This window comes from Mytilus trossulus, chromosome 4 (assembly GCF_036588685.1).
Source record: "Mytilus trossulus isolate FHL-02 chromosome 4, PNRI_Mtr1.1.1.hap1, whole genome shotgun sequence".
Taxonomy (NCBI): Eukaryota; Metazoa; Mollusca; class Bivalvia; order Mytilida; family Mytilidae; genus Mytilus; species Mytilus trossulus.
The window spans coordinates 51001137-51027327 of NC_086376.1; the positions used below are offsets into that span (position 1 = coordinate 51001137).

The window sequence follows — 26191 nt, forward strand, 5'->3', positions numbered from 1 at the left end:
AAGAGACGTAATTTCGATTGAATTTTCCAAGGACCCTTTACATCGTTATTGGGAAACCTAGTGTGTTTAAACGTCGGTCAAATCTGAAATCGATTGTGTCAAGTCATTGGGCATTTATTTTCACACAAGATCGTATGTAACAATATGCACATAGGAAAAATAATAGATCCCCGGCGCAATCTCTTTGAAAATTGTATTTTCCTTTTTTAACAAGTCGAAACAAGTCTACAGATTATGTTTGCTAACATCCCGTTGGAAACAAAAACAATGTTTAGAACTAGTATATCGTATGTACCGCTGTAATGGCGTGATCACATGTTAGTCACATGTTTCACGTATGACCGGAAATGATTAGAACTTAAGGACAAAAACAATTTTAATAAATAACTGGACTTCTGTTTCGTGTGAAATGTAACGCATAACGATAACGTCATTTTCTTACTTAATTATTACGAAGATCAAAACAAGAATGTAAATCATCTCTGATTTACCTGTTTGAACATCTCGCGAGAGTTCATATTTGCATATTGTTTTTAAGAATTCTATTACAACAAAGCAGATTACATCATCTAAAATTTGCGTTACGAAATGGGACACAAAAGTCACGCCACTGTTCTTACATCTGCTACATAAATACTTATAGTTCTCGGCATTTTCTTCTGACTATTCTTATTGGTCAATGTTCTTTGTAATTTGAAAGCAAAAGTTACGAAGTTGCCGGTGACAATTATCTATAAATCAGTCAGTGTTATGCTCTTCGGAAGCAAAAAGTAACGAGAGAAACGACACAAAAATACGGTTGTAGAATCTTTGAAATTTGTATTATTTCAATTTTTTTTCTAGGGAAGAGTAGCATACACTTGTATGTTGATAGAAATAATGGCATCTTTAGATGTAGTTACAACTTTTCTTACAGTAATTCACAATTTTATCACTTTTCTATAGTTATAGGAAACGAGCCCAATAGCAAATTATAGTCCATATTTAGATCTAACTATACAAATCCTTGATTTCTCCGTGCTCTTGTGCATTACTTCTTTTTATTATGCATCCGAATAAGAATAACAGTTATTTTGCCTTTTTTAATTCCGCTTTTTAAAAACAATAATATCGGCAAAGGGTCAACCGTGGCAAAGCCAAGTTTGACAATGCTTTTTTAGGGGTACCAATCTGCTCTATCACCCTCTCAGCTATGTGTTATTTAATTTATTATACTGAATGTCCTATCATTTTTGTCTATTACCATGATTACAGATTACTTTTGTTTTAAAAAAAAAAGTATTTTCTATGACGTCACTTGCATAACAACGTTACAGGTATTAGAAGAAAAAAGTTCAAGCAAGATGTTTTTTTTGTTTTTTTTAGTCAAATAATAAAATCTAAGCCAAAACGTAGAACTTAATCATTGTTTTTAATTACTTGATGTTAATTCAATTAATTGTCCTTTAAACTATCGATTTCTGATTGGTTTAAACGAGAGGGTAACATTCAAAAACCAGATGCTCCGCAGGGCGTAGCTTTATACGACTGCAGAGGTTGAACCCTGAACGGTTGGGGCAAGTATGGACACAACATTCAAGCTGGATTCAGCTCTAAATTTGGATTGTGATTAAATAGTTGACACAGCATAGGTTTCTGACACAGAATGAATGTGTTCTAATGAACTTTAAATTTTTGTTTTCTCTTAGAGCAATTCACTATGCTGTTGAATATTAATCCTCTCAAAAAAATGTTTGAAGAAATTTTCTTTTTATTTATGAAATTTCAAATGAGAAAAATTGAACCCAATTTTTTTAATCACATCCCCCTTTCCCTTATTCCAAAACTAATCTCAATTAAAATTTCTAATGGAGTTTGCAAAAATAACTACTCATTTAAATACATCATAAAATATTAAGATGTAAAAAAACTGCTTGTTATCACTGAATGGTAAAGATTATTTTAATTTATCAGTTGGTAGTAAAAAGTGAATTTGCGAAAGCAAATTTACAGATCTAACATTGTTGGGTTGATGTTTAGACGAGTTGTATATACATTGTATATTGAATATAACAAAGATTTAAGTTGATTCTGGACAAAGAAAGATAACTCCAATCAGGGATGGGGTAATTGAAAATGTAATGGTAATTAAGTGTAATGCATTACAATTTTCCATGTAATTGAATGTAATGTGTAATTGAGCATTTTTTTAATTACATGTAATGGTAATTTAATTAATTACATTGAAAAAAGCATGTAATGCTCAATTCCTTTTGAATTACATTTCAATTACATGTACTTTTATGGTGTTAAAGATAAGGATAAATTTGTGTTTAATAATATAAATTGTAAAATAGTACTTGATATCACATTCTTTTTTAATGTATGAAGTCTATATTTTATACTGAAGTTACAATGTATGGTGTCTTCCTCCTATTCCCACTTTTTAAAAATACTATTCCTTCTATTCCCACTTGCAAATAACAATAGGTGTTTTGATAAATAATTTGTTTTTATAACAATCAAGGTTAATTAGAATTTTACCAAAGATTTACCTGTATTTTTTTTAAAAGCCTAACATATTCGGTACACTGTTTAGGTAGTATACCTTGTTTATTTGTAATATGTTTCTTTTTTCATCATAGAAATACTTAAAAATAAAGAAAAATTATGATAAATAGATTGGAGTTAAGATTTATTTTTATTTTTTTGAATTTGTACTAAGAAATAAAGATAAATTATGAAAGAAGATTGTAGTTATAATTATTTTTAAATATTTTGAATTTGTACTTAAAAATAAAGAAAAATTATGATAAATAGGTTGGAGTCAGATTAATTTTAAAATATTTGAATTTGTAACCTTAAAAAATTGTCTGAGAACTTTTCCATCTTGCAAGAAAACAATGTACAACAAACACAAAGTAACCTTCCATTTACCAAAACTGATCAAATCAATCATGCTAACAGACGACAACACAGTATCTAAAAGAATCTAACACACTTATCAGCTGCAGATATAATACATGGTAATCCACTCGTACCCAGTTTATTTCCAGCCAAGAGTGAACTAGTATATACAAGTTTCCTGACTTTACTTAAAGATCTCTGCCACCAGCACCAACTAAAACTTCAGCCTACCAATATCTTCCTGAACAACAAAGTCGCCATCTGAAATTCTGCCACTAGACGCAATACATCTGGGGAAAAGCACAAGAAAGTTGACTTCAGGTCCCATACAAGGATGACGACAATATTCATCAACTAGTATGCTGTGCCGCTGTACTTCCACTTATACCCTTTGCTGAGGTTGAAGGTGTGTGCTTTAATGCCCTAACAGACATAGGTCAGATTGATACCAACATCAACTAAACAGCCTTTACAGACTATGTAACAACAAACTGGGTTGAACAAACAGTCACCCTTGGAACCACTACTTAACACAAGGATCAAGGACAACAAATCATCGAGAGGGATGGTACAGCAAACTGAAGAAACATTCCACGCAGCCACATCCAAACATCTTTCAACAAATAAAACTTCCATAACATAAGAACGCCTTGACAATGATCCAGTATGTAGCCAGTGGGAAGAGAGTGGCCCTTTAAAAGACGTATGTAGAAATCATCAACAGATTAGACGAACTTAAGGTTAGACATCACAACCAGGAAGTCACAACAGTAGAGTTTGGTGATGCAGCCTCCCACCTTCTTCACATGGAATAGACATTTCCATTCTCAATTTTATTTAATTGACTTGTATACAGTGATTGTCTAATGTTTGTGCTAAAATGTGCGATTTTATTTAGTGCTGTTGTATAATTTGTTTTTATAATAGCTTGAATCTTCAGTTAAATTTGTGCAACAAAAGTAATAAAAATAATTTACTTATATTTGTTTTAATTTCTTTCATATTTATTTTGTTTAAAAAAACAGAATTCATAGATGCAAAAATAACTTATTACCTGTTCTAATAAAAAAAGGCACTGGTCAATTAACAGTTGATTAAAAATGTTTGTACAGTATAATCCTTTGTTTGCACAAGTTTTCCTCCTATTCCCACATGATATTTTACCTTTTCTTACCAGATTTATAAAAAGTGGGAATAGAGGGAATGAACCCAATGTATATTAATATTTATTTGATCTACAGATATGTTTTTTAATGATTATTATTTAATTATAAATAAAAATCATGTGAGAATCATATATTAGTTTTCAGTTTTTAAGAAAGATCTTTTAACTAAATAGATTGAAAAGTAATTAATCACCTTGTTAAACAAAAACCAAAAAAAATGTCACTGTGAAAAATCTTTCTTAGACAGATCATTTAGAATTTAAATCACTGCACACAATCATTTTGTCAAATTAGTATACACAAAAGGATTATAGAAATAAAAATTAACAGCTGTAAAAACAAACAGCAGTTAATCAGATTAAAATGTCCAGGGGCCATGCCACTGTTACGTGTATTTTTATCTAATTAGGAAAATATTGCTAATATTTAGACATTATTCATACATTATGTGTACTAAAAATTATTTTCAATATTGTGACAAGCACACTTTTTGATATTTTCAATGTAAAAAAATTTATTTAGGATGTATGTACATGTATAATTTCTTTATTTATATTATATTTAATTTAGATGACTTCATTTCGGGGTGTCAAAATACCCCTTGATGTTTTAGCAAGTTAATAGGAACCAATTCCCCCTCCTTGCAATATGATGATCTTCTGATCATAGAACTTCCATGTTTTTATCAAGCAATATCTGCCACATTAGCTCCTGTCGAAAAGCTTTTTAGAATTGCTGTCAAAGTATTCAGACCAAAGAGATTCAGACTAAATGACATAACATTAAAATAGCTAATGATTATCAAATGCAACGCTTAAACTATGCTTACATGAATATTTTACACATGCATTATTTATACATGTAATATTGTTAAAAAAATTATATGACGAAATGTAATGTGTAATTTAATTAATTACTTTAGTAAAGTAATTGTAATGTAATTAATTACATTTCAAAAACAGTGTAATGTGTAATTGATGTAATTGATCATTTTTGCAATGTAATGTGTAATTTAATTAATTATATTGCAATGTAATTGACCCCAAGTCTGACTCCAATTAAAAAAAATTCTTGCTATTGCACAATATTGTGAAATTAGATATTTCTTGCTAACTATTCTGGACAAAGAAAGATAACTCTAATTAAAAAAAAAATTTGCTATTTCACAATATTGTGCAATTAGATATTTCTTGCCATTGCGCAATACTGTGCAATTGAAAAGACTTGCTATTGCACAATACTAATTATAATAATTTTAGATCCTGATTTGGACCAACTTGAAAACTGGGCCCATAATCAAAAATCTAAGTACATGTTTGGATTCAGCATATCAAAGAACCCCAAGATTTCAATTTTTGTTAAAATCAAATTAAGTTTAATTTTGGACCCTTTGGACTTTAATGTAGACCAATTTGAAAACAGGACCAAAAGTTAAGAATCTACATACACAGTTAGATTCAGCATATCAAAGAACCCCAATTATTCAATTTTGATGAAATCAAATAAAGTTTAATTTTGGACCCTTTGGGCCCTTTATTCCTAAACTGTTGAGACCAAAACTCCAAAAATCAATACCAACCTTCCTTTTATGGTCCTAAACCTTGTGTTTAAATTTCATAGATTTCTATTTACTTATACTAACGTTATGGTGCAAAAACCAAGAAAAATGCTTATTTGGGCCCTTTTTTGGCCCCTAATTCCTAAACTGTTGAAACCAAAACTCCCAAATCAATCCCAACCTTTCTTTTGTGGTCATAAACCTTGTGTCAAAATTTCATAGATTTCTATTAATTTAAACTAAAGTTATAGTGCGAAAAACAAGAAAATGCTTATTTGGGCCCTTTTTTGGCCCCTAATTCCTAAAATGTTGGGACCAAAACTCCCAAAATCAATACCCACCTTCCTTTTGTGGACATAAATTTATTAAACCTTGTGTTAAAATTTCAGAGATTTCTGTTCACTTTTACTAAAGTTAGAGTGCGAATTCGGACGACGACGACGCCAACGTGATAGCAATATACGACGAAAACTTTTTCAAATTTTGCGGTCGTATAAAAATTGTCACCCGCTCAGCCATGTGATAAAGTAAATTAACACCTCACGTTAGCCAATCAAAACATGGCATTTTAACGTGAAGAATAATATGACATACATGTAGCATACAATGCCGTATGGGTTTTGCCAATTGTTGAAGGCTGTACAATACCTTCATTTGTTAACTTTTGCTTCACTTAGTCTCTGATGGAGAGTTGTCTCATTTTGTAATTATACCATATCTTCTTATTACTTCTTTATTTACACTAAATATCAACATGAAAGATTTTCTGTCACTTTTCACAAATTGAAAACTGAGATCTATTATGATTATATGGATAAGCACAGAAATTTTTTCAAAGATGGATATACAATATTTTAACTGTTGAAGTACCAAAATATATATATGACAAAAACATAAAACTTTCATTTCATGATAGTGTTTCTGAATCATACTGATTAAAAGAAACTCAAGGATTTTTCTGAGATAATCAAGATTGGTGCTAGAAATCCAGGAGTGGTGTTTAAATTTAAGGTTGGTGAAGCATGAGTGCACCACCCCTATATATCCTTTGACTATTACTTGATACTTATAGTTCTGAAGTACCAGTAGACAAACCTCTTTGATCTGTGGTAAATACAGGTCATCAGAGTTATGGTTCCTAGCACTCTCTACTGCCTTTAAATAGGTGTCTCTTTCTTCTGTAACAGTTTCTAACTTCTTGTGTAGCTCTGTATAATCTGCATTACTTCTGAAAAGGTTGATTAATAATTTTATTTCATTAACTTAATACATGTACAAAATGTATTTATAGATACTTGTCTTAACTTATAAATGGCGATTGAGATCTTGAAATAGTGCAAATGTGAACATATATTTGTTCCGCATAATGTTGTTGGGTTGCTACATTGCATCTCACTGAGATAAAGACAACATGGCCAGTAAATAATACCTTTGTAATTAACAGTTGGCATGCAAAAGGCTCATAAAAAGAACAAAATTTTATAAAGATGATATATATGCTGGGATATTCAATTCATAAAAAGTATTACGGTAATATAAAGATCCTGAAATTTACCCTGAAGTCTCCCTGTTGGGTCTTATAGTTTCTTCTCCCTGTTTGGCTGCCGAGGAGAAGTAACTTTTCCCTAAAGTACATGTGGATCACCCACTCATAAGGCAACCACTTCTATTGAGAAAATGTAGACTTATTTAATTCAAATGGCCTTTCATATATTAAGGAACTGAATTATAAAGTATTAACATGATCCTTAAATTCTCCCTGAAGTCTCCTTGATGGGGGTTTATTGGTCCCAATTGCTGCCAGGGGAAAGTCACTTTACTCTAAACATGCTATAGTTCTGAATTGTGGTGACCACTGACAGACATGACAGTATATATCAAAATGATCTGAATTGTTTTAACCAATGATCAGAAAATCACCTTTAACAACTAGAATATTGATTGAGGACAACAGATGAGAGCTATTATGTAAATTTTTTCAATAGATTTGTAGACAAACACAAAATGTTTGTAATAAAATAAGTCAATAAAAAGGATTTACCGCATTTACAGTTTATAGACTATTCAAATATTTTAATACTAGATCTAGAATAACCTGGAAATAACTGTAACTATGCAATGGTATGTAAATACATTTGTACATACATTTGCACATGTATTTCGCTCTTTCTATTGTACTGACATCAGATTAATTAATACACATGGGCATGAACATGTAAAAAAAAACACAGTAAAAACAAAATTCTCTTAACCCTTTCATTCATCAGTTAATCATTTAATTATATAAATAAAATATATTAACAATTAAAATGTCATTTTTTCTTAAGGGGATCTATGTATGCATTTATTCTTTAAATTTGTCTATTTGTCTTGCTTTTAGTCTTTTTCACATTAAAATAAATCTACATGTAATGTCAAACATGAAAACATGTTTAAAGATAAATTACTGTTGAAATGATTGAGTGAACCTTTGGTGCAGTACTTCATACTACTGTCAATATAAAGAGAAATACATGTACAATGTAACAGCAGGTTAGATTAAGTGGAGAATTTACATGTAGATTAACCTATATGTATTCAGGGTTTTCTCTTCATTTTTTAGAATGGGGGATTGAAAGAAAGGGTGTTGCATGGTCATAAATTTTGAAGAATGCAGCTAACATGTATACATGTACAATGTATATATGTTATAAATACTTTTAAAGTGCAGTGATGAGCTTTGCTACATATTCCTCCAAGAATAAAATTACATTGTTCATTTGTATGCACATTAGTATGTAATGTATACAATGATGTACGTGTAAATAAATATCCATGTGCATAAAAGCAAAAATATATAAATTGCATACATGTTCATGAACATGTTACTGACATGGCTGATACCATTATATAATTAATAACCAAATAATTTATTTTCTTTTGCTGAATTTCTTAAATTATAAACATCAATTTTTAATAACAACAGTCATGACAGTTAAAGCCGGGCTTCATAGTTATCATGAAACTACCTACACTAGCTATATAAAGGTGGTGTAAATCAGATGTGGATACTGTACTATATTGTTCAACAGATCTTTCAGATAGTGAACATGTTGAATCAAATTGAGAAAGGAAATGAGGAATGTGTCAAAGCGAAGACTCTTGGGCCATTTAAAAAAAAATGAGGCTTCTTACTTTTTGTGGTATATTTTAATATTAGTTAAGTTTATAATTATAACACAGGTGTTATAAAATGCAGGATAGTCAGGGCTAGCTTGCTCCCAAGTTTCATGAAGATATCTCAACCCACTTCAGAGAAATGATAAAAAAACAGGCCATTTTTGTCAGGAGTGTGGTGTGACATTAAAAAAATAAAATTTTCAAAGTAGTATTGAAAAAAGTGGATTGTTTTGATACAATGCTGAAATATTTCTGGTAGTTGCTACATTATTAGTCTTAAATATTTTTGCAATTTTGTTCAATAAAATTGTAAAATAAGTAAACACTGACCTTTATTGTGAAGGTACATATGTACAGAAAAAAAAACTTCTAAAAAATGACACTTTTAAAATTAAAGCTTCATTGTAACCAAGTTTTAAAGTTCAATAATGTCAGTATGTGAAATAAGTCTGTATTGGTAATTTGGTATATTAGCTCTATAATTAAGTTGGTGCTCTAAATAACATATTTTATTGTTTTAATGGACACCAAAGAGTGGCACCCAAAAATGTCAGGAGTGTGACAACTGTCTTTAAACATCTAACAAAAAATACATAGGACTTAAATGTTTTTTTCTTCTTTATTTTTCAGAAGTGGCTATTCCAAAGAGAAGAAAAAAAATTATTTCAACTGTGATATGTTTATATTATAGATGTGGGAGTGCATTATATATGTCAGAAGTGTGACGCTTTTTTTAAGGCATTTTCTGTCAATTCATAATTTCACTAGGACAAGTTCCATAAGTTTCTTTATGTTAGAAATGTTGAAACCAATTCATATCATTTACCTCTTAAATGTATTATTCATCATGATTGTTTTGGCACAATCAGTTTTAATCAGTCATTTTACTATTTTTTGTGCACAGTAATGCAAATTTATCAAAGGAAATAAGTGTGTACAACTATAATATCATATAGGAAAGTGAGGAAATGAATTTTGTACAAAATAGAACAATTATTTTGATTTAAAATGGTATACTTACAGATTTTTCAAGGATTAACCATTCAGATGTAATTTGTCACACTCCTGACATGAATTTAACAATTTAAGAAAAATATGAAAATAAGCTTTAGTTTTAGGACAGAAAATTGAAAGACAGCTAGTAAATATAAACAAATTTTGGTAAAACTTCCATTCCTCAAAACATCCACTAGATTTGCTGAAATAAGCAGGGCAAAATTCTCTAGAAGAAATAAATCAAAGAAGGAGACTTGGAAAGAGCGATCCTGTAAATACTGGCTGAATCTGAAATTTAAACATGATCAGAGGAAGTTGGACAATCTTAAAACAAGATAAAAACCTATAAAACAAAGCTAACAAAAAAAGGCTTAAAGTAAGAAGAACTTTGAATTCCAAAATTGATAAACAATATAAAGAAAAACAAAGGCAGTGGCAGAGAAACAGTAGAAAAAAAGGAAGAAAGATAAAAAAGAAGTTGGCTTGAATAAGGACTTAGAATCGAACAAAAACAGCTGTAACTGTGTCAGATTCCAAATCTACAGTGAGAAAACCTGCACAACACACCAGAAATCAACTACCACAAAACCCAAATGCTTGGACGAGTACTTTGAAACACATCATAAAAAATGCTAGGAAAAAAGGGTCTTCTAGACGAGATCATTTATAAGCATTTGGGTTTTGTGGCAGGTGATTTCTTGTGTGTTATGCAGGTTTTCTCACTGTAGATCTGGAATCTGACACAGTCACAGATCTGTTCTCATTTGAATCTGAGGTGTTTTTGTTCGATTCTAAGTCCTTATTCAAGCCAACTTCTTTTTTATCTTTCTTCGTTTTCTTTGTTTTCTATGACATTTTTTTTTATGTTTTAATGATAATAATGAATCTAGCAGGACAAAAGTTCATGTTAATCCTGTTAGTACAAATTAAACATACATTAGCCAAGGATTTTAGTCTGTATCAATCTAACTATACAAATCCTTGCATAAGAATATATGGGCTTTGCTTATTGTTGAATTTTGTGTCATTTGGTCTATTATCATGATTATGGAGAGTTGTCTCAATGTCAATCATGCAACATCTTCTTATTTTTCCGACGTAGTCAGTATAATTTCAGTTTGTGCACTTTAAACTTAAGGACGCTTCACTATGGCAACAGACTACGCATGCTCGAAAATCCTTTCTGTGATTGGACAAAATTCTGTCATTGTGGGTGATTTGGTTGTGTTTGAAAAAACGTCTTGAAAATTATATCGTGATGGAAAGCAAGTGAAAAACTATAAATATTTGAACTAGATTTTTCAAAGATTTATATATTTTTTTAAATAATTGTTTCTCCAATAGCTTTTTGCATCCATGACAGCCTTTATTCGGGACAATTATATAATTATATAATTTCTAATGTAAACTTTGTTGTACGAACGTACATGACTTTTAGAACGCACCTACACATGTGAGATTTCCGCGGGGTTTTGGTGAATGTAAACAGAAAGATACTACTTATACTACCAATAGTTTCTAGCTTTGTTCACCATGAATTAAGTTTAATGTAAACAGTAGTAAATGTATATATTTGTTTCTTTTCATTTGCACTAGTTTTTTTTGACAAATAAAAATTTTAGGTGTCATCACAATATTCTTATATATTATAATTGCCTTAATATAACCAGACTTAGTAAAGAATTTCTTGTAGTTACATTCAGATAGAGATTTTATTAAAGAGGTCCTGCATCATTAAGTCATTGTGCTTCTGAAGGTTATCAAAATGATAGTTTTAAACATATACTCAAATTAAAATACGTCGGATATCTTTTATAAAGATAGTTCTTGTTATGATTAGTGTACATTGATATTGTATTTAATATGTTTAATTTAATTTAACCATAGGCATTTTTAACATACATAGACTACTATACAAACCTTTGAAGATGTTTCTCCTGCCTCTGAAGTTGCTGCCTAGATACACTGAGTTTATATTGCAAGTCTTGAATCATTTTCCATGCTTCTTCACTAATATTGTCATGGTCTTGAACCACACCTTCATCAGGAGAACTGTTTTCAATTTTATTAGAACTTTCTGATGTACCTTCTGCTGAATTAAATTTCAATTCTTCGACTTTTACATCTCCATTTATTTGGCCATTTTGGGAAGAAATAGAGTGAACAGAATCTATATTATTATCACAGACACCTCCTAACTCAGAATCTAACTCGGATAACAAATCATCATCTGAGATCGCAACTTTTAAATCTTCACAATTTTTTCCTGCGTCCAATGCCTCCTTACGATGACTACTCTCCTTCTTGTTCACTACATCAGGATTTGTTGGGTCTGATTTTTTAATTGAACTTTCACCCTCTTTCAATCTGTCTTGGTCATTTTCGGTATTTCCACATACATCACACAAAGTTTGCATATTAGTTATCAGCTGATTATCATTGTTTTGACTAGACATGCTGCCAGCATCCTTCTGAACACATTCATTTTCACATGTTACAAGACTAGCATAACCTTCAACCTCTCCTATATTAGCACTTTCATTATTTTCTAATACTTTTATATGTTCAATATTGCCAGATTTTTCACTACCTTCAGTCAATTCATTTTCACTGCAGGCACTATTTTCATTGTTTTCTGGTTCATCATTACATTTATTTTGACTCACAGGTGAACTTTCTTGATCACATTCCGGTTCATATGATTCTACACTTTCAGACTTAGTCAACTTTAATATTTGAGGTACAGAACTACAACCTTGGGCAATGTCTAACACTTCTTCTGTTTCATTTTCTCCCTGCACTTCTCCTTCAGAAGTATCATCCTCATATATGCTTACTCTCATCTGAAGAGAGTCAGAGTTATTTTGACAACATTCAGATTCAGTCCGAGCAGATTCAGTTATCTGACACAATTCTGCCTCAGGAATGTCATGGCCTAAATCTGCTTCTGGTACTTCAAAACTGTCACAAGTATCAGCTTCAACATGTTCTTCTACATCTAAGCTTTCTTCTGTATGGTTCATTTCCGAAACTGAAGATTTTGTCTCATACTTTTCTAGTGCACCATTTGTACAATCAGTATTGGCATCCCCATGAGGACTTTCCTTTTCACCCGTTTGAATTGCAGGATTTCTATTTTCACTTGCAAAAGAAGGAAGTTCATTGTCACTGTCTAGACATAGTTTAGCATGATCACATTCACTTATTCCCTCCTCATTTCCTGCAGCAGCAGCTTCGGGACTTACATCAACATTTAAATCTTCAATACCACTCTGAGTGTTATTATTTAAATGGAATTCATCCTCAGCATTACTATCTAAATGAAATTCGTCTTCTGCTGAATTTGTAAAGTCTGTGTCAGCCTCTGGATCAGGATTTTCTATTACATCACCATTTTCTGGGTCAATGGCAGACATCTTTAATTACCTACAAATACCGTAGATACATTAAATGCTGTATGTACAGAATGGGAACTACATTTTATATATACAATGAGCCCCAAGAATTTAATTGTTGTTAAAATCAAACTAAGTTTTATTTCGGACCCTTTGGACCTTAATGTAGACCAATTAAAAACAGGACCCAAAATTAAAAATCTAAATACACTGTTAGATTCGGCATATCAAAGAACCTGGATAGTTCCTTTTTTGATTCAATCAAACAAAAATGTTTAATTTTGGGCCCTTTGGACCTCATGTACGTGGACCAAATTCCAACAAAAAAATTATACACAGTTAGATACAGCATATTTAAGAACCCCAATAATTCAAGAACCCCATTGAAATTGGTCAAGAAATAAGCAATTTATACATACTATTAAAAAAGTATTGCTTTTGGCCCCTCATTCCTAAACAGGTTGGGCCATAACCCCCAAAATCAATTCCAACCTTCTTTTTTTGTTAAGGAACCTTGTGGTACAATTTCAGAAAGATTTATACACTTACACACAAGTGATTGTCTGGAAACTAGAAAAATACTTATTTTGACCCCTTTTGGGCCCCTTGTTCACCATAACCCCCAAAATCAATCCCAACCTTCCTATTGTGGTTTCAAACTTTATGTTAAAATTTCATAGAGATCTGTTTACTATTACTAAAGTTATTGTCCTGAAACTAAATGTGTCTGAATCAGACGACGACGCAGACAACAACAACATGACAGCCTTATATGATGCAAATTTTTTTTGCGGTCGTATAAAAACAGGTGTAATCATGATTACTTTAAGATTACATCAAATTTTAGATTACATTCAAATTAATAATACTAATAAGTTTTTTAGTGTTTAGAAATAATGTCACATTCTAAAATTGAATTATTTTTTGGGGGTTTTGATTTTGTGAATTATTTTGACGGAACGATTATTGAATATTGTCATGATGATCAATTGAAAAGGCCTACAAGTAATCATTTTTCTCTAACACAAATGCATTGAACTAAAGATCTGTAAAAGAAAAGTTGAAGATACCAAACTGCTTTCACACTAGTCATATTACATAGCTATGACAACAACGAATAAGACAAAAACCAGGCTACAATTAAAGTATGATGAAGGTATCAACATCCAGACATTTACAAGATCAAAGGGCACAAGCTGTTAACTGGTCTTTTCTATTTAAAATCATGAACTTTAAATGTTATTCCTGTAAATAGATATATATATTGATATGCATGTATACATTTGGTAGTGTTGGATAATCGGTTGAAATTACCAACCGATTATCTATTACTATCGGTTGACAGCAACCAACCGACTATCCGTTATAATCGCATCATTATACCTTGCCCTTTTTTAAAAGGAAATCATGCATTTAGTCACATTGTACATGTCTAATGTGTATATAATTTTCCATCTAATAGCAGAGTTTTATATGTTCATATTTGATCTTTTGTTTCCTTTTCATAATTTATTTAGCAATGGAAACAGTGGATTAATTAGAATCCAGATTCAGATTCAACATATTTTTTCTTATAATTACAACATTTATTACCAGGCCCGAGAACACAGTTATTTCGTAGTGCATTTCTTTTAGACAATAAATTCAAATTTAAAAAATCCAACCTGCTCTTTCTCAAAAAGATTTTTACAGTGTAGTGTACTACCTGTGAGACAAATAATATCAAAATTATAGAAACTTCTACCAGCTCTAACTCAAAATATTGACAATTATGTGTTAAGGGGTTGTAAAATTCCGTTTGACAGCTTCAGGCGTGATAAAATTTGACCTTTTAGAACTGGACCAATTCACTACTTAACATAAATATTCAGCACCAAAATTTTGTTGACATGTAATTACATCCCCCTACTTAATATTTCATGCATTTGATATCAAGAAATAAATTGGGAATGCTAAGGTGTTATGATACAAGAAGTCTAATGGCAAAAGGACTCTTGCATTTAAATTTTTTGAAAGACAATATGGTCTGACGGCCAGTTTTTTCACTTTTTAATGGAAAACTTGCATTTAGTTTTAGTCTCAATAGGCATAAATTTGGACCACATACTATCATACAGGGAAAAAAATATGGTAGCCTATAAAGGAGTTAGGTGTACTGAATATAGTAAAGTGCTTTTTTTACAGATTTAGTGAAATATTTGTGATGGACTACAGATTTGATGTACAAAGCGCTTCACATTTTACATACATCAATTAGGCCTTTTAACCAGGGCCATGAATATAAAATATGCTGCACTTTTTTTCTGTGATAATCTATTTTTGTCTATATTCAGAGTTCACAAATGGTTAATTAGATATGATTTAAGCAAAGAAACACAAATATCAGGAACAAAAAGCTGTCAGATAGAAAGTCAGCATGCCTCTTAGGCATAAAATGTAAACTGCTTTAAAATGCTTATTATAGCCGTAGAATGCCAAAATGGCTCATTTTAACAGAATTTCTGTAAACCAAAGATGTAAATCCTTTACTTTGATTGAGTTTGACAAATTGAAACCAGCAAATCATGCGGGAAAGTTGCCATAGTACAGAATCTATATTTCAGGAATCCATCTCTTAGGCCCAAGAACACAGTTATTTCGTAGTGCATTTCTTTTAGACAATAAATTCAAATTTAAAAAATCCAACCTGCTCTTTCTCAAAAAGATTTTTACAGTGTAGTGTACTACCAGTGAGACAAATAATATCAAAATTATAGAAACTTCTACCAGCTCGAACTCAAAATATTGACAATTCTGTGTTAAGGGGGTGTAAAATTCAGTTTGACAGCTTCAGGCGTGATAAAATTTGACCTTTTAGAACTGGACCAATTCACTACTTAACATAAAGATTCAGCACCAAAAATTTTTTGACATGTAATTACATCCCCTACTTAATATTTCATGCATTTAATATCAAGAAATAAATTGGGAAAGTGTATTAAATAAAACATGCAAGTTATACACTGTTTACACTAGGGACTATATTCATAGACAACGAAAACCAAAGGACGATAACTGTGTCCTTGGACCACCAACAGTGAGTGTGACACTAAAATTTTTATATTTCAAATGACTCACATTATAATTTCAATAACACAGCTGTATAAACATTTGAATGCTTCTCATTAAAAATAGATACATTAATTAATTAACTTTAAGCAATTTAAAATTAATAAAAATAAAATGCTTCGTGAAACCTGATACCACCGCATAGGTTGAACCCTGAGCAGTTGTGGCAAATTTGGACACAATATTCCAGCTTGATTCTGTCTGAATTTGGATTGTGATCAAATTTTTAACATAGTATAGGTTTCTGACACAAAATAAATGTCAAGATCTTACAAATCTATTGCACAATACTGTGCAGTTAAAGATTCTTCTTGAAAATTTAAAAATTTTGAAAAAAATTTGAAAAAAATAATTTGGAACCCCCCAAACTTTTTGAATCCCCCTTGGAGCAATTACCCCACACTCAATCCCTGCCTTTCCTTTGTAGTATGGAACCTTGTAGTACGATTTCAGAGAAATCCATATTCTAAAACACAAGTTAAGAGAAATCCATATTCTAAAACACAAGTTAAGAGAAATCCATATTCTAAAACACAAGTTAAGAGAAATCCATATTCTAAAACACAAGAGAAATCCATATTCTAAAACACAAGTTAAGAGAAATCCATATTCTTAAACACAAGTTAAGAGAAATCCATATTCTAAAACACAAGTTAATGTATGGAAACTAGAAAAATTCTTGTTTTTGGCCCTTTTTTGGCCCCTTATTCCTGCATGAATTTGGCAATTTCCCCCAAACTCAATTCCAGTCTTCCTTTTGTGATATGGAACCTTGTGATACAATGTAAGAGAGATCCATACACTAACACACAAGTCATTGTCCAGAAACTACAAAAATGCTAGTTTTTGGCCCTTAATACTGTTGGCACCATAACCCTAAAAATGAATCCAAACCTTCTACTTGTGTGTTAAACATTGTAGCACAATTTCAGAGCAATTTAAATACTAATAACAAGTTAATATCCTAAAAGTAGAAAAATAAAATTGAGAATGGAATAAAATGGAATAAATGCTTGTTTTGTGCCCCTTTTTCCAAAACGATTGGCACCATCATCCCCAAAATCAATCCCAATCTTCCTTTGTGGTATTGAACCTTCTTATTAAATTTGATAGAGATCCATTCACTTAAACTAAAGTTATTGTCGGAACACCAAATGCATCTTCAGACGAAGACGACGCAGACGACGATGACAACATCATACTATTATACGATCACAATTTTTTTTTTGCGGACGTATAAAAATAAAACAATGCATTTGCATTGAAATATATACAGTAAACTAAGGGGATCCAACCAATGTCTGTTAATTTGTGTAGAATGCTTTTTTTCACGTTTGTGATCATTATTCTTCTATCAATTTTGTCATTTGTGCGTCTGTACTTATAATTGCAACAATGAAGAATTATTACATAGTTGATCCGTATCCGATCCCTCATTCATATATATTTAGGTAGCAATACACAGTTAGGAGTTTAGTTTCGCATTCCCAAGTCAAAGTGAACTGTAGTTATTTAGCAGTTTATTAGCATTCACAGTTCCCACTTGACAGCAGTTATTTGGCAGTTTATTAGCATTCACAGTTACCAAATATAAGGCAATGAATAATTTGCATAAAGGCATTTCAATAGCATTCCTTAGCTGTTTCTTAGCAGTTTCTTTAGCCTTCACAGTTCTTTGGCAGTTATTTTTAACGAAAAATTTAAATGAGATCTGAATATTCATGAGAACTGCTATAATAACAGCTATCAAATAATGAATATTCATGAGAACTGCTATAATAACAGCTGTCAATAATGAATATTCATAGTAAATGCTAAGTTATACATCCTAATATGGTTTTATAAACTGCCAATAACTGCTGTGGAATGCTATCAGATCTGCCAAAAGTTGCAATACAAAAAGGTGACACATGAATACCGGTAATCAATATACAGTGTACAAGATACGAAAGCAAAAATTATTAAAATTCTAATATTTTACTGTTGGTCTTTGTGAAATTTCAAAAAGTTGTACTTAAACTTATATTTGTAATTAGAGCAGTAACTATCCAATCTAATAACAGACTTAATTTTAAGGGAATGTAAACAAAAATTTGAGAAGCACTTACTTTAGCTGGTCTTAGACCCCTTATTAATTATGTTAGTGGCTGTAATGATATAGGAACAATTAAAATGCACTTTAATTATCAAGACTTTTAAAAAAGCAACTTATTGAAGAGATATTACTGCTAAGAGGCTAATTACTACCTTGACTAAGTGATTTTCAAATTAGAATTATTTCATTTATCATTATTTTATTACCAAACATGCCAAATGTACCGTTTTTATTCTATTAAATGTGGAGATATATCCTCTTTCTCTTTTGGAATTTTGAACAAATAAATTCTTGATACATGTAATATATATTATGTTTCTTTTTTCTGAAACAAACTAAAGCAAAATTATATATTATAAATTAATTCCATTAAATGGATTGTTTGGACAATTTTAACCAATCAGCTATTCACAGTCTACTGGTTTACCTCCCCCTTTTTTCAACTCTTGAATATGATAAGATTGTTTTTTTAACAAAATAATAGATTAAAATAATATTCATATCTATTTTTTTCAAATAACATCTTGAGCTGTATAAGTATATATATATGCCAAAATTCTATTACAATTCTGTCAACATCAGATATTCTATTTAAATAAACAACAATCCCCCTTTTTTGGGCTTTCTGTATGATTTCTGTTTCCCCCTTCAAAGTTATGTCAAAATTGAGAATAAACACAAGCATTAACTATAACTTTCAACTTACTGTACTGCAGGTGTGTAAAAGTATTCAATTCATCCAAAATTAAGCTTATATTGACAAAAATACACTTTTTCACTAGCAAGTATTTCCACACAATATGGAGCCAAAATGCACATTTGAAAATGATCAAATTATCTTCAAATAAATGTTTAACTTCAAGCTGAAAACATAGCCAGATCCAAGCATTTTTATAACAAAGATTAATAGGTCAACTGCTATCGAACTGCTGTCATAACTGTTGTCCCGACTGCTAAGAGGAATGCTAAGATGAATGCTAAGACGAATGCTAAGCTGAATGCTAAGACGAAGGAATGCTAAGCCGAATGCTAAGAAATGGTGAAATGTGGCAGTTTTTCAAACTGCTATTAGATTGAATGCTTAGAACAGCTAAAGGACTGCTAAAAATATGAAAAACTGGTATATAACAGCTAAAAAACAGCTAATAATAGCAGTTCAGTTTGACTTGGGTTATGGCCCCTGTGGATTTTTCAAATAGGAAAGTTATTGTGTAATAAAATTCATTTTTAGACAGCTGAGTACTAATTTAGCCTTCAAAGATGGTTTATAAGGGCATCAAGAATGTTTTTAACATGTTTTATGGGCTATTTTCTGTTTGACAATCCGTATTTTCATAGCTTGACCGGCCATTGGTCCAGAAATTAATGTAATGTTTACAAACACTTTTTTTCTACACGAAGTTTTTGACGCAATTTTACAAAAAATTGAGATGAAAGACATATGATTTTCATTGGATCTACTGAATGATATATGTACACAGTTTCAGAAAAGGTATTACTTCAAGCGAATGAAATTCTACTTTTAGCCATATTTTGGGGAAATATGTGACATCTTTTCCCCCCTTTTTGGAATATTTTATAGCAAATAAGTGCAGATTGTTGCCATGGATACACCCCAAAAAAATTATATTTTACCATTTTATATACTGGATATAAAATCTATGGAAGATTCTGATTACATACATATGCACATATATGACACAAACAGTAAGATTAGTATTGCAAGAAAGCAATGAAAAGGGGATGGTAAAATTTATGAGAGCAAATTTTAATATTTTTTCCTAACTGTTTATTGCTACCTTATGGCATACTTACCAAGCTCAGAATTGTATAATTTAAGACTTTTCATACCACAAATCTATTGATATTTAGATTCTAAATCATCTTCTGAGGGAATTAAGTCTTTAAGAATGACAATACATGTCAATTTTATTGTTTACAGTCCTTAGCAACCAAAATTAGACATTTTGACACACGGCTTATATTTGTACTCTATCCGCTTAACCTTTGCTTCTGAAGGATTGGGGTGCATGTAGTAGCCTAAGAATTGAACGCGTTTGTTTTTTTCTTGCGAATATATCAAATTATTATTTTTATCAAGATTTCATGTTACATTTTTGCATATATTAAAAATATAGTTGAATCAGATGTAGGAAATTAATTCCCTACTACCAAGTTTTTTAATCAAGTCTTTGGTATGCAATAAACATAAAGATTAATATTTTCATGCTTGAAATTGCTAAATTATGTACAATTTTGCATCATCAAATATCTTATGAAGATGTTCAACTAAAAAAACTGACAAAAAAAGGAATAGTTTTAAAGATTTAGCCAACAATTGAGGTAAAAACAAGATTTTACACTTTGACTTGGCATTTTTCTTTAAATCAAGTTTTGTCGCGTTTCAGTGTCAACTGCTAACCTTCATAAAATATTCATTACTCAACCAATTTTCAAAAATAAAAGGCCATTTTACTCGTTTAAGCTAGCAGAACACAGAAAATTAGTAAAAAGGGAGAATTGGAAAAAAATATTTACTATTAAATCACGGAAACCCAGAAAATTTACAAAAATAAACGATCTTTGACAAGCAATTTGGAAAGGAATATGACGTTTTTGAGGCAACAAATGGATAAAACATTAATAAAAGGCAACTTGCTACACGTTCTCATGTAGCAAAGAAATTATTTGGTCTAAAATCAGAATGATTTAATGTACGCTCTCAAGTCACAAGTACTGGAATTGAAAGAAAGTATTTAATGCAAAGATATTTATTTAAAATAAATCTATTAATCTGTATATATAGTCAAAGCTTTAACCACAATTATAAAGAAAGAAATTGGTTATGTTTGTCTCAGAGATGGGTCCGATTACTTTCAATGTAATTGATTAAATTACAATTACTTTGTCATTTGTACGATTAAATTAAATTAATGATTACATCATTTCTGAAAGTGTCTGATTAAATTAATGATTACATTGGCAAAGTAATCATGATTACATCGGATTACAATGAATTAAAAAAACAAACATTTTGCATGTTGTGATAGAATAAAAATTTAATATAAACTATAGCATTTTTTAGAAAGTATTGTGTTTGCTGCATTATAAAACAATAACTTCAAACTTCATCTATTTAATAAACCTCAAAAGTTCACTTCAAACATACAGGAACATTGTCACTGGTAACAAGGAGGTTGTATTAGAATATATATCTAATATAACCTCCTTGCTGGTAACAACCCATTGCACTTTATCATCATTAATCTCTGAATTATTTTGACTTCAATTGAATATAGCTTTATAAAAAGCATTTGCTGTTTGTATTCTGACATATTCTAGACTTTTATTTATATGTGTTTCAAGATGCAGTTTATGGGAGGTAAAATATGGATGAAATTGTACCAGTTTAATCAAATTGTAAACAAAATACAAGTGCTAAAAATCATTGCATTTTACATGTCCAGTCCAAATACATACAAAATTTGCTTATTTAAACAAGATATTTGTCCAACTTTTAATTAATTTTGTGCTGATTGAATCACATGTCTGATTTATCTTTTACCATATTTATTGTCCTACAGCTATACTCAGTTGGTAATTGCAATAAAAACAAACCTTAATTGGTTTCCTACCTGTCAATTTAAAGATGACAAAAATCACAACATTAACAAAAGATTATAATTAACATGATTAAGGGTTAAAGAAAAGTATTACTTGAATATACCAGTTATTATCAAATATGTACATCTTTAAATTGTGAATATATGTACAATATCTTTTACTAAGGCCAGAAACATATAATCGTATTATATGTCTCTTAGGCTATTGATGACTTTTCAATACAGTTTATTTTTACTGAAGTATACAAACCAATTGTCATGTTTTATAAGGAGTAAATAAAACTATCTTTTTAAACATGTTCAATATAAATTGAATAAGAATAACAAAAAAAATCCTTTATTGACCATAAACACAGTTTAAGATTTTTTCATTGTAATCAGAATGTAATCATAAAGTAATCAGGATTACAGGGTATTTTGAAAAGTAATTGATTAAATTAAATTACATGTAATCAGATTTTTGGCTGATTAATGATTACAATGATTACTTGAAAAATTGTAATCAATTACAGCTGATTAACGATTACAATTACAATTACCCCAACTCTCGTTTGTCTGTAATTATAGGATGTGTGACATTGTTATTGTCATCAACTAATATTTTTCATTAAGAGTTGTTTGTCTGAGCATATAAAATGCACCGTAAACAGACTGAAGTTGAAACGCTAAAAGTGCAAAAACTGTAACGTCAATCGATTGAACAAAATCCCAATTGATTATCGCCATCGCCAGGCCTAACCAACTCATTTCCTACTTATTCCGATCATGGGAACAACACAAACATGTGGAAAAACATCTTGTAATTCATCTTGTGTTTGACCTTATACCACCGTTATACGTTCCCCATAGGTACTAGACCCATAGGTACTTGAGTGAATGGGAATCAGAGCAAATTGACCCGGATTCCCTGCTTACAATCTGTTTTCTGGTGGCTGACTGCTGCAAATGAATGGTTTACATTTTTGTTTAGGGGATAGCTGAAGCTCGACTTCAGGTGTGTTGGTTCCTCACTGCATTGAAAACCCATTGGTGGCCTTCGGCTGATGTTAGTCCAAATAATTATGACGTTCGGCAAGACTATTTTTATTTTTTTTCTGTGATGCCTTCCTAGTACGTCATAATTATTTGGACTAGGCTGATGTCTGCTCTTTGTCTTTGATAGGGTTGTTGTCTCTTTGACACATTCCCCATTTCCATTCTCAATTTTATACTTTATCATATTCACTGTATCTGATAAAAATTATACCAACCTCTATGATGAGATTGATCTATAACTAGTATGACTCATTGAATGCAAACTCTTAAAATAAGATTATAGTGGTGTTGACAGTTGTTATCAGACGAAAAGAACCCTAGCCTGCTTACTTGTACATCCTCTATGCAAGAGGGAATCTTTGAATATTATTGGTGTAAGTATTCTTAGAGTATTATGTAACAAACATAGCTGAACATATCTAATTATATCCTTACATCAAAACAAAAATGTAAAAAATGTAAATAAAAATTTGTCTCGGGAGTTTTCCTTTCTCAGTAGGGACTTTTTTCCGGCTTCTAAGTTTCGAATTTATTTACTTATGACAATTTGTATTTGTAAACTACTGGAAGAAATAAATATATGTGATTATATGTTACCTTTGGAAACCATGACATCTAAATATATCTTGAAAAATTGTTTAAATTCTGTATTAATAAGATATGACAATTGCCAACAAACACCAATGGCGAAGGTCACATGACCTTACTCGGAACTCATCAGCTTTTATCTTTAGAGTATTCGTTATCAAAGCTCTCGACAACACGATACATTATTGGGTATATGACCTTTGTTTTCCCTGTTTCAAATTTATATACCATAAAGATTGAACAGGCGCGTAGCTACGTTTACGTCAAAACGCCCGAGCGTACACTTGAATTTTGCACATAAAGTATTTTAATATGGATACACAAATTAAATAAACGTATTTACACTTGGCACTGGCTACGGTTACATGGAAATAAAAATATTATTGTTACATTGGAGACTAATTGCCGGAATGCAAAGTTGGGTGAGGAACCGATTAATTATGAATTTAACAATAATTACTGAGGCTACTGTTACATTATGTTATTTTTACATGAAAAACATGCAATGTACGCTAGATTTATTAAACTTGAATCTGCTATAGTTGTATTGCTTAATTCTTTCATATGTACTAAACAATACTTGTAACAGAGATGGGTCCAATTACTTTCAATGTAATTGATTAAATTACAATTACTTTGTCATTTGTACGATTAAATTAAATTAATGATTACATCATTTCTGAAAGTGTCTGATTAAATTAATGATTACATTGGCAAAGTAATCATGATTACATCTGATTGCAATGAATAAAAAAAATATTTTGCATGATGTGAATGAATAAATGTTTAATATATAAGTATAGCATTTTTTAGAAAGTATTGTCATGATTGTGTTTGCTAATATATTACAAAATGATAACTTCAAACTTCATCTATTTAAGAAACCTCAAAAGTTCACTTCATATGAACATGAACATTGTGTCACTGGTTATGACCCATTGCACTTTATCATCATTAATCTCTGAATTATTTTGACTTCAATTGCACATAGCTTTTTAAAAAGCATTTGCTGTTTGTCTTCTGACCTATTGAGTATTCTAGACTTTAATTTATATTTGTTTCAAGGTGCAGTTTATGGGAGCTAAAATATGGATGAAATAAAGTTACCAGTTAAATCAAATTGTAAACCAAATACATGTGCTAAAAATCATTGCATTTTATATGTCCAGTCCAAATACATACCAAAATTTGCTTATTTTAAATAGATATTTGTCCAACTTTTAATTAATTTTGTGCTAATTAGATAAATGATCACATGTCTGATTTATCTTTCACCATATATATATTGTCCTACATGCTCTATATGGAGAGGTAACCAAGCAGCTGCGAAAAACTTGCTCTTCCGAAAATTACGAAAATAAGTATTAAAACTGCTAAGCGAAGATCCAGAAAAAAGGCAGAAGGAACTTAAATTAGACCGTTGGTTTTCCCGTTTGAATGGTTTTACACTAGTAATTTTGGGGCCCTTTATAGCTTGTTGTTCGGTCTGAGCCAAGGCTCCGTGTTGAAGGCCGTACTTTAACCTATACAGGTTTAATTTTTAAATTGTTATTTGGATGGAGAGTTGTCTCATTGGCACTCACACCACATCTTCCTATATCTATTAAAGTAAGCATTTATCAATTGGATTGTTTTTGTGACATTTATTCATATTCCTATCGAGATAAATTGAAATTATTTTTTAATCCAACAACGTCGCCATCGAACGCCGCCATTTTCCTATTGTTCTATCAAGTTTTCTTAACAACGTAAGACTTTAATTTTGAAAAAAATCCCGCAATATTTAGAGTTATAACGTCAAAACAAAATGATGGAGTCCAATGCTGGTAATCAGAATATGGAAGAAGATATTGTTGAACTTCTTACTAAAATTGATCATCGATTAAGTGTTATTGAAGGAAGAACAGATAAAATAGAAAGCATTGATAGAAAACTTAGCGAGCTTACAAGTAAAGTAACAAGCATTGAAAAAAAAGTTGATAATGTAAAAAAACGAACCAATACATTAGAGAAAGATGCAGGGGAATTTAAAAAAGAACTAACGGAAGCTAAGACAGATATCGATGAAATGAAAGATGCCTGTAACGCCGCTAACAAAGTAAATGTGTCCGATTTGCAGGAGAAAATTATAGACCTGCAATGCAGGTCAATGCAAAATAACCTTGTTTTTAGTGGGATTGAGGAGAAACCCGAGGAAGATACCAAAATCGTCATTCAGAACTTCATTTCGAACGAACTTTCAATTAAAAAAGATATACAGTTTGGAAATATCCATAGGTTTGGTATAGCAGACAAAAATAAGGGAAAACAGAGGCTTATTGTAGCATAATTCGTATATTTTGCTGACCTACGAAAAGTTTTAGAAGCAGGGCCAAAGTTAAAAGAAAAACCTCAGTTTGGGATGAACTTACAATTTCCCATCGAAATTGAAGAACGGAGAAGAAAATTATATCCTGTCATGAAAGAAGCGAAAAGAAATGGGAAAAGAGTTAGTTTGATACGGGACAAATTAATTATTGAAGGTAAAGTTTATAATTCTAAAACCATTACAGAGGAAAGCCAGACATCCCCAAAGGAAAATA

At 30.8% G+C, this 26191-nt stretch overlaps 1 protein-coding gene across 5 annotated transcripts in view; it reads right to left on the reverse strand.

Annotated features, from left to right (window-relative positions):
- The window catches only part of LOC134715474 (coiled-coil domain-containing protein 186-like), a 70336-nt gene extending 46589 nt beyond the window's left edge, over nucleotides 1-23747 (reverse strand). For 2 of the 5 annotated variants that reach the window (XM_063577667.1, XM_063577663.1), the window contains exons 1-3: nucleotides 23619-23724; nucleotides 11686-13181; nucleotides 6706-6838 (exon numbers count right to left, since the gene is read on the reverse strand). In XM_063577667.1, the coding sequence (XP_063433737.1) occupies nucleotides 6706-6838; nucleotides 11686-13181; nucleotides 23619-23636 (1647 nt within the window). In that variant the 5' untranslated portion in view covers nucleotides 23637-23724. Of the gene's footprint in view, nucleotides 1-6705; nucleotides 6839-11685; nucleotides 13192-23236; nucleotides 23420-23456; nucleotides 23506-23618 lie in introns of those variants that run through there. The other 3 variants (XM_063577664.1, XM_063577665.1, XM_063577666.1) reach the window with 3 other exon arrangements.
- Between the last annotated feature and the right edge of the window lie 2444 nt (nucleotides 23748-26191).